At 42.9% G+C, this 13497-nt stretch overlaps 1 protein-coding gene across 13 annotated transcripts in view; it reads left to right on the top strand.

Annotated features, from left to right (window-relative positions):
* SLCO5A1 (solute carrier organic anion transporter family member 5A1) overlaps positions 1 to 13497 on the top strand; it is a 307828-nt gene that overhangs the window by 207086 nt on the left and 87245 nt on the right. For all 13 annotated transcript variants that reach the window (XM_045049920.1, XM_045049919.1, XM_023248212.2 and 10 more), the window contains one exon: positions 12340 to 12472. In XM_045049920.1, the coding sequence (XP_044905855.1) occupies positions 12340 to 12472 (133 nt within the window). The remainder of the gene's footprint in view (positions 1 to 12339; positions 12473 to 13497) is intronic.

The following is a 13497-nucleotide window of genomic DNA, read 5'->3' as shown; positions in this document are numbered from 1 at the left end:
TAACCCTTTTCCCTTCTCATTTGTGACCTAAGATGCTCTCTGGATGTTTTAGCAAAGTGATAGACTATTCCCTGACTGCTGTGGCAGCTGTTCTTTTACTGTCAGGCCTGTGTCACAATAACTGAATCACTTAAGACAAATTGCTGCTACATATAACTGAGATCAGAGGTCTCGTATCTGCCTGTGCTTGTGAGTGGAAGGAGCGAGCAAGGGAATATTTTCTTTAAACATGGTGCACTGGTGCTGTGAAGTACCTTGGCTAGTTTTCAAGACATTGTGCAAGTCAAATGCGAGTTGGTGTCATTGCTGTGATACAACAGTGAAGTGTGGATCGCTTCTCACGTCGTCTTCCTGTCTGCAACAGCTATGCCACCAAACGTATTCAAAAGGGTGACCTCCTATCACTATGTCCCAGACCGGGTTTAATAGGCATGTGTGCAATACATTTTGCTGTGGGACCATTCTGGGTAAATCCCAGCTCCTGGGACTGAGCCTAAATTATGCTTGTAACCCAAACCCCTGTCATCATTGGTTCTTGGCAGCATTTACTGGCCATGGAGGGCAGCTGAGAAAGTGGGTCCTGTGCCAGAGGGAATGTGGAGAAGTGGTGGACAGTGAGCGGCGAAAAGTGGGAAGTGGGCAGCAACAGAGAGCAGAGGCTGATTAATGAGAACCAAGTTCAAATGAGGGCGCAGCACATCCAGGCCAGTTGCAATGAAGCTCTGAGAACTGGGGGAACCCAGCTGGGGAGGGTGGTGACCTCAGAGAGCCTGGCAGAAGTAAGGGTCAGGCCTGGAGGTGTTTTGGAGGTAGGTGTCAAGGCTCTGTGGCTGTAAACCACAGGAGCCAGCTCTGTCAAACCAAGGATGTTCTGGGGAAGGCGAGATGGCTCACAAGGACAGGGCAGCCCCAGGGGTCTAGGGAACAGGAACCAATGGATGATTCTTCAAGGCAGTGTTGCAAGGACAAATCCACTTCGATTGCTTTTGTTACTTCACTCAAGATTAGAAGTCCATGCCTTCATCCCTTCTTGTTCAACAATATTCATTAGTCCTTAAGGTCAGTGCTGCTCAGGCATTGATAAGGCATCAGTGACAAAAGCGGCTCTTGTTCTCATGGAAGCAACATTCCAGTGGGAGAGACAGAGAATAAGCAAACGGTCAAATGTAATGCCACATGGTGGTATTGGCCATAATGAAAACCCCAGCAGGGCAAGGTGATAAAGAGTAATGGGGCGGGGGAGGTGGGGGGGGGGCGCCGTGTTTAGATATGTGGTGAACTATAGCTTCTCTGAAGAATGATACTTGAATACAGATCTGGAAGAAGTAAGGGAGTGAGCCGCCTGGTGTCTGGGAGAAGAGCGTCTGATTGGCCTGCACTGGTCATCTGTCTACCAGTGAATCATGGAGGTCATTGAGACTGTGCAGTGGAGGGTTCGTGGTTCCTAAAGAAAAACAGAATAGCGTTTGCCAAAAGAGGGGGGCATAGAAACTGAACAGACAGAAAGGAAAGATATCTATCCAGTTGAATTCTGCCCATAAATGAAGAGAATGAATGAGAAGGGGAGATTTTTATTCTCCCAAGAGCTAGGGACAGCAGGAATGAGGTGGAAGGAGAGGCCTTTGGATGTAACATGGTGGCTGAGACTTCTGGCTGCATTCCAGTGACTAATGCAGAAGGAAGGGGGGAGGGAGAGTGAGGGGAGACAATCACGTGCTCAGGAGACCCCAAGGACCAGTGCTCTGACTTCCCGTTCTCCGTGTCAGGCCTGACCTCAGCCGCACAGTGGAAGTGACTTGCTCCTCTACTGCTGTGTGGAAAACGACAGCAAAACCATCTCTCAGTGTCACCGATGACGCTGATGGGGAAGCTGATGCTCTGTGCTGCCGTCCCTCCTCACCGTCCTCAGAGAACAGCGACTGAGCAGCCTGCACACAGCTGGGCACCGAGACCCCTGGATGGGACTAGCACAGAGGCAGTGGTGGTCACTCTCCTCTGAGGCAGTTGTACCTCCAGGGGCACAACCACTCGCGACTCCCCGGACAGGCCGTATGCTTCCAGACTCGTGTGCTTTTGCCCCTATGGGACCCTCAGCGTCTAGTGTCCTCTTTTGCCCATTTTTGTAGGCTTATGTTAAAAGTCATCTTTTCCAGAAAGGCTTATCTATTCTCCCTCCTCAGCTAGTTACAGTGTGAGTCATTCCTCTCCCCCGTCCCTGGCCTATTGCTGCTACTTGGCACACTTATTCACTGAGCCTTGAATCATAGCTGGTTTTACCTGTTCCTCTTCTGGAGGACTGGGCATCAATCTTATTGAACTTTGCGAGGCCCCTTCCTTGTCCTAGGGCCTGGCATCACAGAGCACATGGGTGACTGAGTGACCTCTGATCTGGCAATGTGGAGCCCTACTCACCATTGGGGGTTGAGGCTAGGAAGGAGGTAACTGTAGGGATTTGTGATACTAGAATCTTTGCTGATTTTGATTGGGCCCTCAGTTTCCCAAGTCCAGCAAGGCTCATGGCTGGCTGGTCACTATTAGTAGCTCTGGAATCATTTCTTGTGATTCAGGAGCAGGTTAAGTTACCCAACATAGACTCTGTAGAGTTCAGAGAGCTGTTCCCCTGGTTGCTGCTGACCCCACAGAACAATCTTATTTGGGATAATACCAATGCAGTCAAGTTGGGCTTTTGTGATGAGGAAGGAGGAGTGTCTTTTAAGTCTGCCAGAGATGGAGATGTAGGCTTTAACAAGGGGTGAAATAGGTACAGGTGAATTTTGCAGGGTCCACTAATGCCTTTTCTCTCTGCCGGGTAGCCATTGGGAAGGTCAACCCCTGGGACCCTCCCTAGGCCAGACTGGACCTGAATGAGGAAGAACAAACACTCTGGCTTGTTTGTTTCACTCTGTGGGCCTGGCTTGTCTTAGAGTCAGTGCTTATTCATCAGAGACCTGGGATTTAGAACTCACATTTTGTCATTATTGGATCATGGGCGACAGCAGTCATGGGGTCCAGCTAATCAGATATGCCATGGGTAAAGCCTTGAGCCCAGGGGAGAATTAACCCTGAATCTCAGGCTACTGTCCTTAACTGGCTGGAAAAGCCATGCAGGGCAGCTGAACAGGACTACAGAGACAGTGTGGACAATGGCCAGGCCCAACATCTAATGAACTGTTACCAAAACTGATCACAAAATAAGTAAAACATAAGAGATGATTAAGATAAACGAAGACTCTTAAAAGAATATGTTGTTGAAAGGATACAAAAGGAAAGAGAAAGCCCTAAACATGAAATATAACATAAAAATCAGGGGTATAACAAAGTTTAAAATAAAGACAGTTTATAAAACTGAAAAATTAGCCTAATATAAATAGGGCTAAAAACATAAGCAAAGTTACTTAAGGTATGAGAAATAGAAGGCAACAGATAATTTGAAAAAAAAAAATTGATACTTAATTTTAAATTAAAATTCTTGAAAAAATATTTATTTATTTATTGTTAAAATGTTTATTTTGAGAGAGAGAGAGAGAGAGCACATGCACACGTGGGTGGGGGAGGGGCAGAGAGCGAGGGAGGGAGAGAGAGAGAGAGAGACTCCCAAAGCAGCCTCAGTGCTGTCAGCACATAGTCCGATGTGGGTGGGGCTCGATCTCACAAACCCTGAGATCATGATCTGAGGTGAAATCAAGAGTCGGATGCTCAACCGACAGCCACCGAGGCGCCCAGAAAAATATTTTTAAAAGATTAAAATGCATTAAGAAGTACAGAAAAAGCAGCAGCTAAAACATTTTATGATGTAAAAGTGAAAAGAGGTATTAAATTAGAATAAAGGTTAAATCTACAGGAGAAAAGTAAAAAATGTGAAGGTAAATGGGATTAAAAGTGGAAGTTATGTGCTTTAATGTCGAAAGGCATAAATGATCACAAAATGGGGTGAAAAATAATTTAAGGAAGGTAAATGGGATTAAAAGTAGAAGTTAATGTGCCTTAATGTAAAAAAGCATAAATGATCACAAAATAGGGTAAACGATAATTTAAGAAGAAAATTAAAACGGAATGTCCAAAAGTAAACAGCTTGGGGAAAGGAAGTGAAGGAAGCAGGTCGGAAGCAGGTGATGAGACAGTTACCAAGTTGTTGGTGGGTCAGCCTTGCCCCAGAGTCGTTTCTTTGTCAAACTAGCCGTGATGTCCAGGATGGAGGCCAAGAACTGGCCCCACCCTGCTGAAGGGCCCTTTCAGGCCCACTTCATTTAATAGTGGCTTCTTAGTTCCACAAAAGCTCACCCAGCTGAGGGTGGTTTGGGGTGGGGGCTGTAGTCCTCAGGCTGGGGTCTAGTTCCGTGGAGCATAGGTAATAACAAAGGGTTGAGATAATCTTCAGAGGAATACCCCCAATCAGACATTTGTGGTAGCAGATAGCTGGCATCAGTAAGGGTTTTTTGTAAAGATTTTTTAAAATGTGTATTTGTTTTTGAGAGAGAGAGAGGGAGAGAGGGAGAGGGGGAGGGGCAAAGGGAGAGGGAGAGAGAAAATCCCAAGCAGGCTTTGTGCTATCAGCTCAGAACCCACGAACTGTGAGATCATGATCTGAGCCGAAATCAAGAGTCGGATGCTTAACTGACTGAGCCACCCAGGCGCCCCAGTGGGGGGTTATTAAAGGACGTATGTGATAGCCGCATGAAGGCTCATCATTTAGCTATGACAAATGTTTTAGAAGAATATTTATTGATATAAGAAATGTTTGAGATATTATGTGAAAAAAATATACTTTTTAGTGTTTATTTTTGAGAGAGAGAGACAGACAGACAGAGTATAAGCAGGGGAGGGGCCAAGAGAGAGGGAGACACAGAATCTGAAGCAAACTCCAGGCTCTGAGCTCTCGGGACAGAGTCCCACGCGGGGCTTGAACTCATGAACCGTGAGATCATGACCTGAGCCAGAGTCAGACACTTATCCTACTGAGCCACTCTGGCACCCCCAAAAAACATAGTATACAATAATAAGTACTGTATAATTCCAGCTACTTAAAAAATTTATACAGTATATGAATAGTAAAAAGTATTTATTAGTATTATTACTATCATTATCTGGATAGTATGGATTGTTGGTGATTTAGAAAAAAAATTTTGTGTGTTCTTGAGAGTTTTCTCCATAAGAAATTCATATTATATTTTGTAATCATTAGGAAAAAAACCTTAAAAGTTATTTAAAAAGAATAATAGACACAGGCAAGCAAGGCACATTCTCAGCTTCAGGAAGATACCCTATACTGACCTTTGTGTGAAGAAAGAAAGGTCCGGATCTTGTCTTTCCCCATTCCCATCTGCCAAGCCCATTATCAAAACTAACTCCTGGATCAAAAGTTATGATTCCAGAAAAGATAATTTATCAAGGTAATGTAAAGAAAAGTGTGTCTTCCGTTAAATAATATATGTATTTGGCCTATACAAACTTAGTATTTAATAATATTTGTTAGAGGATGAATAAGTGATCATTCAACATATAAAAATACAACTTAATATTTCTTCAGTGTTTATCATAGGCTAAGCACTTCATGTGCATAATGGAAGCAGGGATTCGAACCCGGGAGTTTGGAGTCTGTGATTTAACCACCACACAGTACTGTACACGATACAGCTCCTGCTCTCAAGGATGAAGAGCTACTTCAAAAGATAAGATATAAATATTTGAAGAGAGAAGTAGAAATTAAGAGCAAGGCATACTCAAATTTAAATGAACAGAATGGCCCAGGGTTCTCCCAAAGGGGAATGAAGCTGAATTGTGTACGGCCCAGGAGGGGTGTGATACAGTCCACTGGGGTATAGGAAGAAAATTCTTCAGATGATTCTGATGTTCTAAAAGGACAACAGGCAGCAGCTAAATAAAGGGCATGATTTGAAACCCAAATATAAATAGAGGCACAATCTCTAAAGTTCTTTGTTTTTGGATGCTGTTAACTGGGGCTAACTGTGACATAAATATACGACATGACTGAAATTAGACAACTCTTGAAACTTGGAACTTGTAGTTCTTTCTATTGCTGGTTCACTGGATAGCCTGTACTCCCAGTATGAGCTCCTTATCGGGAGAGAAAACCAATAACAGTATCATCACATCTGATGAAACACAGACAAAAACATGGAACTATCAACCCAACAGTGATTAGCTGATATCTCAAGAGCTGATGTATGCTGAAGAAGGCTCTTATCCCTGACATCTACTGTTGTTAATAACAGCAGAGCGTTCACTGGGAGTGGGAAAGGTAATGAATAATGGGAGCGAAATGAGTTTCATGCCTCCTACACTACTTTTGTCAGTGAATACCACTGGCAAGATCCCTGCCCTTCTGGATCTTATGTTCTAGACGGGGAGGACAGGTGATAAACAAGGTGAACAAAGGAAATGTAGAGTGTATTGGGTGCCAACGTATGCTAAGGAGAAAAATAAAGCAGAGAGAGGGTGGGAAGCATTGGGGAAAAGGTTTTTTAAAGTTTTAGATAGGATGGCCAAGCAAGGCCTTGGTGGGAAGGAACTATTTGAATTCCTATTTGGAGGAAGTAAGGGAATGTACCGTGTGGCTCTCTGGGAAAGAGACACCTGCACACACTTACACACGTGCACACAGGCATGCACAATCCAAGCGCTAACACCCTCAGGTGGGAACGTGCCTGGGAGGGTGAAGAGAGAGGTCAGTTTGACTGGAGCTGAGTGAACAAGGAAAAGGATAGGAGACGGAGCAGAGAGATCATAGGGGGTGGTGCAAAGGTGTGGGCAGGTCCTTGCAGCCATATAAAAGGATTTTGGCTTTTCTTGCCAGCACGATGGGAAGCCACTGGAGGGTGTGAGCTAAGAAGTGACATGACCTGCCTTATGTTTCTGAACGATTGTTAGGGCTGCTGTGTTGAAAATTCATTGTAGGGAGGAAGAGAGTAGCAGGAATACCACCAGCTGGAAGGCCTGGAGCCATTTTCCAGATGAGTGACGTTGGTGGCTTGGGCCAAGATAGAGGCATGGGGAAGAGGCTGCGTGTTGTATGTGATGTGATGGTAGAACTAGCGGGGTTTACTGATATATCAGGTGCAAGCTATGAGAGCGAGGCTGATGGTAAGTACACGTTGCTTATACAGAAAAGTACACTGTGGTAAATGTTTAAAGTTTTTTTTTTTTATTTTTTTATTTATTTATTTTTTATTTTATTAAAAAAAATTTTTTTTTCAACGTTTTTATTTTATTTTTGGGACAGAGAGAGACAGAGAATGAACGGGGCAGGGGCAGAGAGAGAGGGAGACACAGAATCGGAAACAGGCTCCAGGCTCCGAGCCATCAGCCCAGAGCCTGACGCGGGGCTCGAACTCCCGGACCGCGAGATCATGACCTGGCTGAAGTCGGACGCTTAACCGACTGCGCCACCCAGGCGCCCCATAAAGTTTTTTTTTTTTTAATTTATTTACTGGACTTACATCCAAGTTAGCATACAGTACAACAATGATTTCAGTTGTAGATCCCTTAATGCCCCTTACCCGTTTAACCCATCCCCCCTCCCACAACCCCTCCCTTAACCCTCAGTTTGTTCTCCATATTTATGAGTGTCTTCTGTTCCCCTCCCTGTTTTTATATTGTTTTTGTTTCCCTTCCCTTATGTTCATTGGTTTTGTCTCTTAAAGTCCTCCTATGAGTGAAGTGATATGATTTTTGTCTTTCTCTGACTAATTTCACTTAGCGTAATACCCTCTGGTTCCATCCACGTAGTGCAAATGGCAAGATTTCATTCTTTTTGATTGCCGAGTAACACTCCATTGTATATATATACCCCATCTTCTTTATCCATTCATCAGTCGATGGACATTTGGGTTCTTTCCATACTTTGGCTATTGTTGATACCTCTGCTATAAACATTGGGATGTGTGTGCTCCTTCGAAACAGCACACCTGTATCCCTTGGATAAATGCCTAGTAGTGCAATTGCTGGGTCGTAGGGTAATTCTATTTTTAATTTTTTGAGGAACCTCTGTACTGTTTTCCAGAGTGGCTGTACCAGTTTGCCTTCCCACCAGCAGTGCAAAAGAGATCCTCTTTCTCTGCATCCTCACCAATAACTGTTGTTGCCTGAGTTGTTAATGTTACCCATTCTGACAGGTGTGAGGTGGTATCTCATTGTGGTTTTGATTTGTATTTCCCTGATGGTGAGTGATGTTGAGCATTTTTTCATGTGTTGGTTGGCCATCTGGATGTCTTCTTTGGAGAAGTATCTATTCATGTCTTTTGCCCATTTCTTCACTGGATTATTTGTTTTTTGGGTGTTGAGTTATAAGTTCTATATAAGTTCCATATAAGTTCTATATGGATTTTGGATACTAACCCTTTATCTGATATATCGTTTGCAAAAATCTTCTCCCTTTCCATTTGTTGCCTTTTAGTTTCCTGATTGTTTCCTTTGCTGTGCAGAAGCTTTTTATTTTGATGAGGTCCCAATAGTTCATTTTTTAAGCTTTTTTTAAATGTTTATTTATTTATTTTGAGAGAGAGAGAGAGAGCACAAGCAGGGGAGAGGCAGAGAGAGAGAGAGGGAGAGAGAGAATCCCAAGCACGTTCCATGCTGTCAGCATAGAGCCCACCTGACACAGGTCTCGATCTCACGAACTGTGAGGTGATGATCTGAACTGAAATCTAGAGTCTGGCGCTTAACCCACTGAGTCACCCAGGCACCCCTGTGGTAAATGTTTAAAAACTCTTACCAATAGAGATGGCTGATGAAAAAGTGTGGAGGCCGTTGGAATAGACAGAGGAGGAGGTCTCTGAGGAGACAGAGACCACTCAGGGGAGGACAGGCAGTACTGGACTTGGTTAGGCCTTAAAGAACAGGTCGGATTCAGACAGACAGGGAAGCCTGGGGGCACGGTGGGTCTTCAAGGGAAGAGAGGTGGCTCTGCCCAGGTCTGTCTGAGAGTCAGTCTGCCTGGAGCCCTGAGTGCAGTCAGTAGGTTTGAAGAGTAAAATGGCAGGAGGAGGCCAACTCGTCCCACCCTTGAACTCCAGAGCAGTTTGGACTTTCTTCAAGCAGTGGTGGTTGGTGGGTGGGTGGCGATTGAGAATTTTTGACTGGGTGGGTGAGTGATACGAATTTGTGTCAACAATTTGCCCCTCTAATAAGCTCTGAATGAGTTCTACTGGTTAATCAATTAATAAATGTTAGCTCAGTGGCCAGAAGGATTTATTTACTAAATAGGACCATGTCAACGAGTTATTATATATCTCTATCTCTATCTATAGTGTTATATATTTATTGATTTATAGATATATAGTATAGTCACGACACTATTATAGACAGCATAATATGTAATACAATTATATAGATATATGTGTATATATATGTTAGTGTGAATGATTCAGTTGGCCTAAGTGTTTGCTAGATATTACAAATAAACTTTTTCTGATTACATAGCTGAATTTTAAAAAGTTTTATCTGTATTTGAAAAAGTAGTTAAGTTTGGGCTCCCAGGTGGCTCAGTCGGTTAAGCCTCCGACTTCGACTCGGGTCATGATCTCACGGTTCGTGAGTTTGAGCCCCACGTTGGGCTCTGTGCCGACAGTTGAGAGCCTGGAGGCTGCTTCGGATTCTGTGTCTTTCTCTCTCTCTGCCCCTTCCCCCCCCCACCCGTGTGTGTGTGTGTGTGTGTGTGTGTGTGTGTGTGTGTGTGTGCGCGTGCACTCTCTCTCTCTCTCAAAAATAAACAAATATTTAAGAGAAGTTAAAGAGTAGTTAAGTTCTTTTGGAGATGTTATTTAATTGGTGTTCCATTCACCATGTAATTGCGAGGTCTTGCCAGCACACATCCTGCACCGTGCTGCTTGGCATTCCGAGATGCTGCACTCAAGTGCCCCAGGCATAAACAGGATGGCGGAAATACCCTTTTCCCTGTCTGTGTTTGTAAGACAGTCTCTTTCATGCCAGAAGAACTATTTTGGGAAGATGATTCATGTCACATTTTGGCCTCATTACAGTTTTAAGTTGTAAATGGTGCTGATTTGCCTGGAGGTGTAAACATAAATTTTATCTTCATATGCATATGGGTAAAACTGAAAAAGCATTTTTTATTCTCGAGTTCCGTTTCAGGCTATAAACAGAGAGGTTAACAAGATATTTATCAAAATTCTAATTTTGTTTTATTAAAAGCATGCTTCCAAAGGAATACCAGTTACTTGTGGCTGTGCTTCCATTCTCCATTTCCAAACACAGATGGAGAAGTCGAAGCACCTAATGTCTTTTGTTACAAGCAGACGATTCTGTAAAATAAACACGGCATTTTCTCTTATGAAATAGTGTGAAAAATGGGAGCAGGTGTTAAATTACTGTCTGTAGTGATAAGTAACAGGAGGTACAAGTTTATTCAAAGTTTATTTAGGTGCAGGTGATAAAGTAAGGTGGAGCTAGTCTGATTAGTCAAATTTTCTTTTTGGTAAATATGGTGCTATTTATTTTTTTATTTCTTATTTTTTTAATGTTTTATTTATTTTTAAGACAGAGAGAGACAGAGCATGAGTGGGGATGGGGCAGAGAGAGAGGGAGACATAGAATGTGAAACTCCAGGCTCTGAGCTATGAGCACAGAGCCCGATGTGGGGCTTGAACTCATGAACTGTGAGATCATGACCTGAGCTGAAGTTGGATGCTTGACCAACTGAGCCACCCCAATATGGTGCTATTTAAAGGGTATGGAAAGCTAGTTATTTATTCAGTAGCTTAAATGCATGAAGGCAACAGAAATGAGAAATATGTAACACCTGAGGGTTTTTTTTTTTTTGAGGTTAATTCTAGAGAGAGAGAGAGAGAATGAGTAAGGGAGGGGCAGAGGGAGAGAGAGAGAGAGGAGAGAGGGAGATACAGAATCTGAAGCAGGCTCCAGGCTCTGAACTGTCAGCACAGAGCCCGACACACGGCTTGAACTCAAGAACCGTGAAATCATGACCTGAGCCAAAGTCGGACGCTTAACCAATGAGCCACCCAGGCGCCTCAACACCTGAGTTTATCATGCCTTGCACCCAAGAGTATCTTAAAAGTGTTTATAGATTTCTCCCCAAATAACTAAATTTTAGCAGGAAAAAAAATGGGTTTGGAATGTGTGGCTAGATTTTTCTATGATTTTCAAGGAATTTCATATCCTACCTCAAAATTTAAAAATTGACAAAATTATTTTTTTTATTTGAAATCACAGCAGTCAAAACAATATAAAGGCATGACAGTGAATTTATTGTTATTTTTTTCTAATGTTTATTTGTTTTTGAGACAGAGAGAGACAGAGCATGAGCAGGGAAGGGGCAGAGAGCGAGGGAGACACAGAATGTGAAGCAGGATCCAGGCTCTGAGCTGTCAGCACAGAGCCCGTTGTGGGGCTTGAACTCGTCAACTGCGAGATCATGACCTGAGCCGAAGTCAGACACTCAACTGACTGAGCCACCCAGGCACCCCTTATTTATTGTTATGTTTTGCTCTAAGCCCATTTTGGTGGCCAAATTGTTTTTTGGATAGAATGAAAACCTTTCTGATCTACTGACAGAACCCCTTCCCCTCCTGTTTTGGTCATGTGCTTTAAAAAGTTATTTTTTCATTCAGCTGTGGGTTCCTGCTATCCATTTGGACCTTCTCACTCATGCCATTTAACGAGATTTATGCATCTTTAAGTAAGGTTCCTCAATTAACAATAAACCAAATGCATTGGAAACTCTTCTTTGATTCTAAAGTGGTGGTTTGAAAAATATTCATGATTTGAGGGGGCTTGAGCACCTTTGCCAATTCAATTAAATCCAGCTTCATGGCAGAATCTGGCCTTGGTTCACTCGTTCTGTTAGAATCTTCCAGCTGTGACAAGTGACTTCTACTTTTTTTTCCTTCTTATCTTGAAATGACCTTGTATGTATGTATGTATGTATGTATGTATGTATGTATGTATGTATTTATTTATTTATTTATTTTTATTTATTTATTTTTTAATCTTGACACTACGTTTCATCTTCTTTTGGTTATCCAGTGACTGCTCATTAACTAGCACTTTCAGAAATTTAAATTTAGTGGGGCCGAGCACTTACATTAAAAAAACCAAACAAAAGCAACCGAAAAGCTGTCCAGATGATTCTGATGTTCTAAAAGGACAACAGGCAGCAGCTAAATAAAGGGCATGATTTGAAACCCAAATATAAATAGAGGCACAGTCTCTAAAGTTCTTTGTTTTTGGATGCTGTTAACTGGGTTTAACTGTGACATATAAATGGAATGACTGAAATTAGACAGCTCTTGAAATTTAAATAACACGTTGCCGTATTTCATGTTTCCCCTTCTGTCTTCTCAGCCATCATGTATGTCATGGGAGCACTTGGTCCTGCAGTGGGATATTTATTAGGTGGACTTCTTATTGGGTTTTATGTCGATCCCAGAAATCCTGTTAACCTTGATCAGAATGACCCTCGTTTCATTGGAAACTGGTAAGAATTGTTTACTAAATTTTTCATTTCACTTATTATTATTTTTTTATAATTTTTTTTAATGTTTCTATTTATTTTTGAGACAGAGACAGAGCATGAGCAGGGGAGGGGCAGAGAGAGAGAGGGAGACACAGAATCTGAAGCAGGCTCCAGGCTCTGAGCTGTCGGCACAGAGCCTGATGTGGGGCTTGAACCCACAAACTGTGAGATCATGACTTGAGCCAAAGTTGGATGCTTAACTGACTGAGCCACCCAGGCGCCCCTATTTCACTTATTATTAATGATAGTTCACGTTGTGGTACTCTTAGAGTTAAAATAATTTCCCCCAAGGGAATATGAAAAACAGCTGAAAGTCACCCAGGATGGGGTGGAAGGCAGAATAGTTAATCCTCCAGAGATATCCATGTCCTAATCTCCAGAGCCTATGGATGTGTTGGCTTATATGGCAAGACACTTTGCAGATGTGATTAAGGGGTCTTGAGACAGGGAAACTATCCTCATGACAGGAATGGGCCCTGTGTAATCACAGGGGTCCCTATAAGGGTAAGAGGGAGACAGGAGGGTCTGACTGAGAGAAGATATGGTGATTGAAGCAGAGGTTGGAGCCACATTCTTTGGAGATGGAGGAAGATTCTATGAGCCAAGGAACACACTCAGACTCTAGAAGCTAGGAAACCCAAGGAAATAGGTTTTTTCCCCTAGAGCCTCCGAAAGGAATGCAGCCTTGTCAGCCCACTTGAGACTGTTGATCGCCAGAACTATAAGATACCACGTTTAAGTGGTTTTAAACCCTAAGGGTAGGGTAGTTATAGCAGCAATGGGAAACTAGTGCTGAGGGCTTGGGAACATTGGCTTAATCCAATCCTTCTTTAGGGTTGAGGCATTTTCTGCTATAAATAGCAGAGTGGAGGAGGAGAAGGTGGCTGTGTTGGGGCTTTCCTGTGTCCTAGCTTTCATTATCTTTGCTGTGTCCTAGCTTTCATTATCTTTGCTGTGCCTTTTAAAAAAATATTTTCCTCCCACTT

The sequence above is a fragment of the Felis catus genome, chromosome F2 (assembly GCF_018350175.1).
Source record: "Felis catus isolate Fca126 chromosome F2, F.catus_Fca126_mat1.0, whole genome shotgun sequence".
Lineage (NCBI taxonomy): Eukaryota > Metazoa > Chordata > Mammalia > Carnivora > Felidae > Felis > Felis catus.
This window is presented reverse-complemented; position numbering and strand designations above follow the sequence as displayed.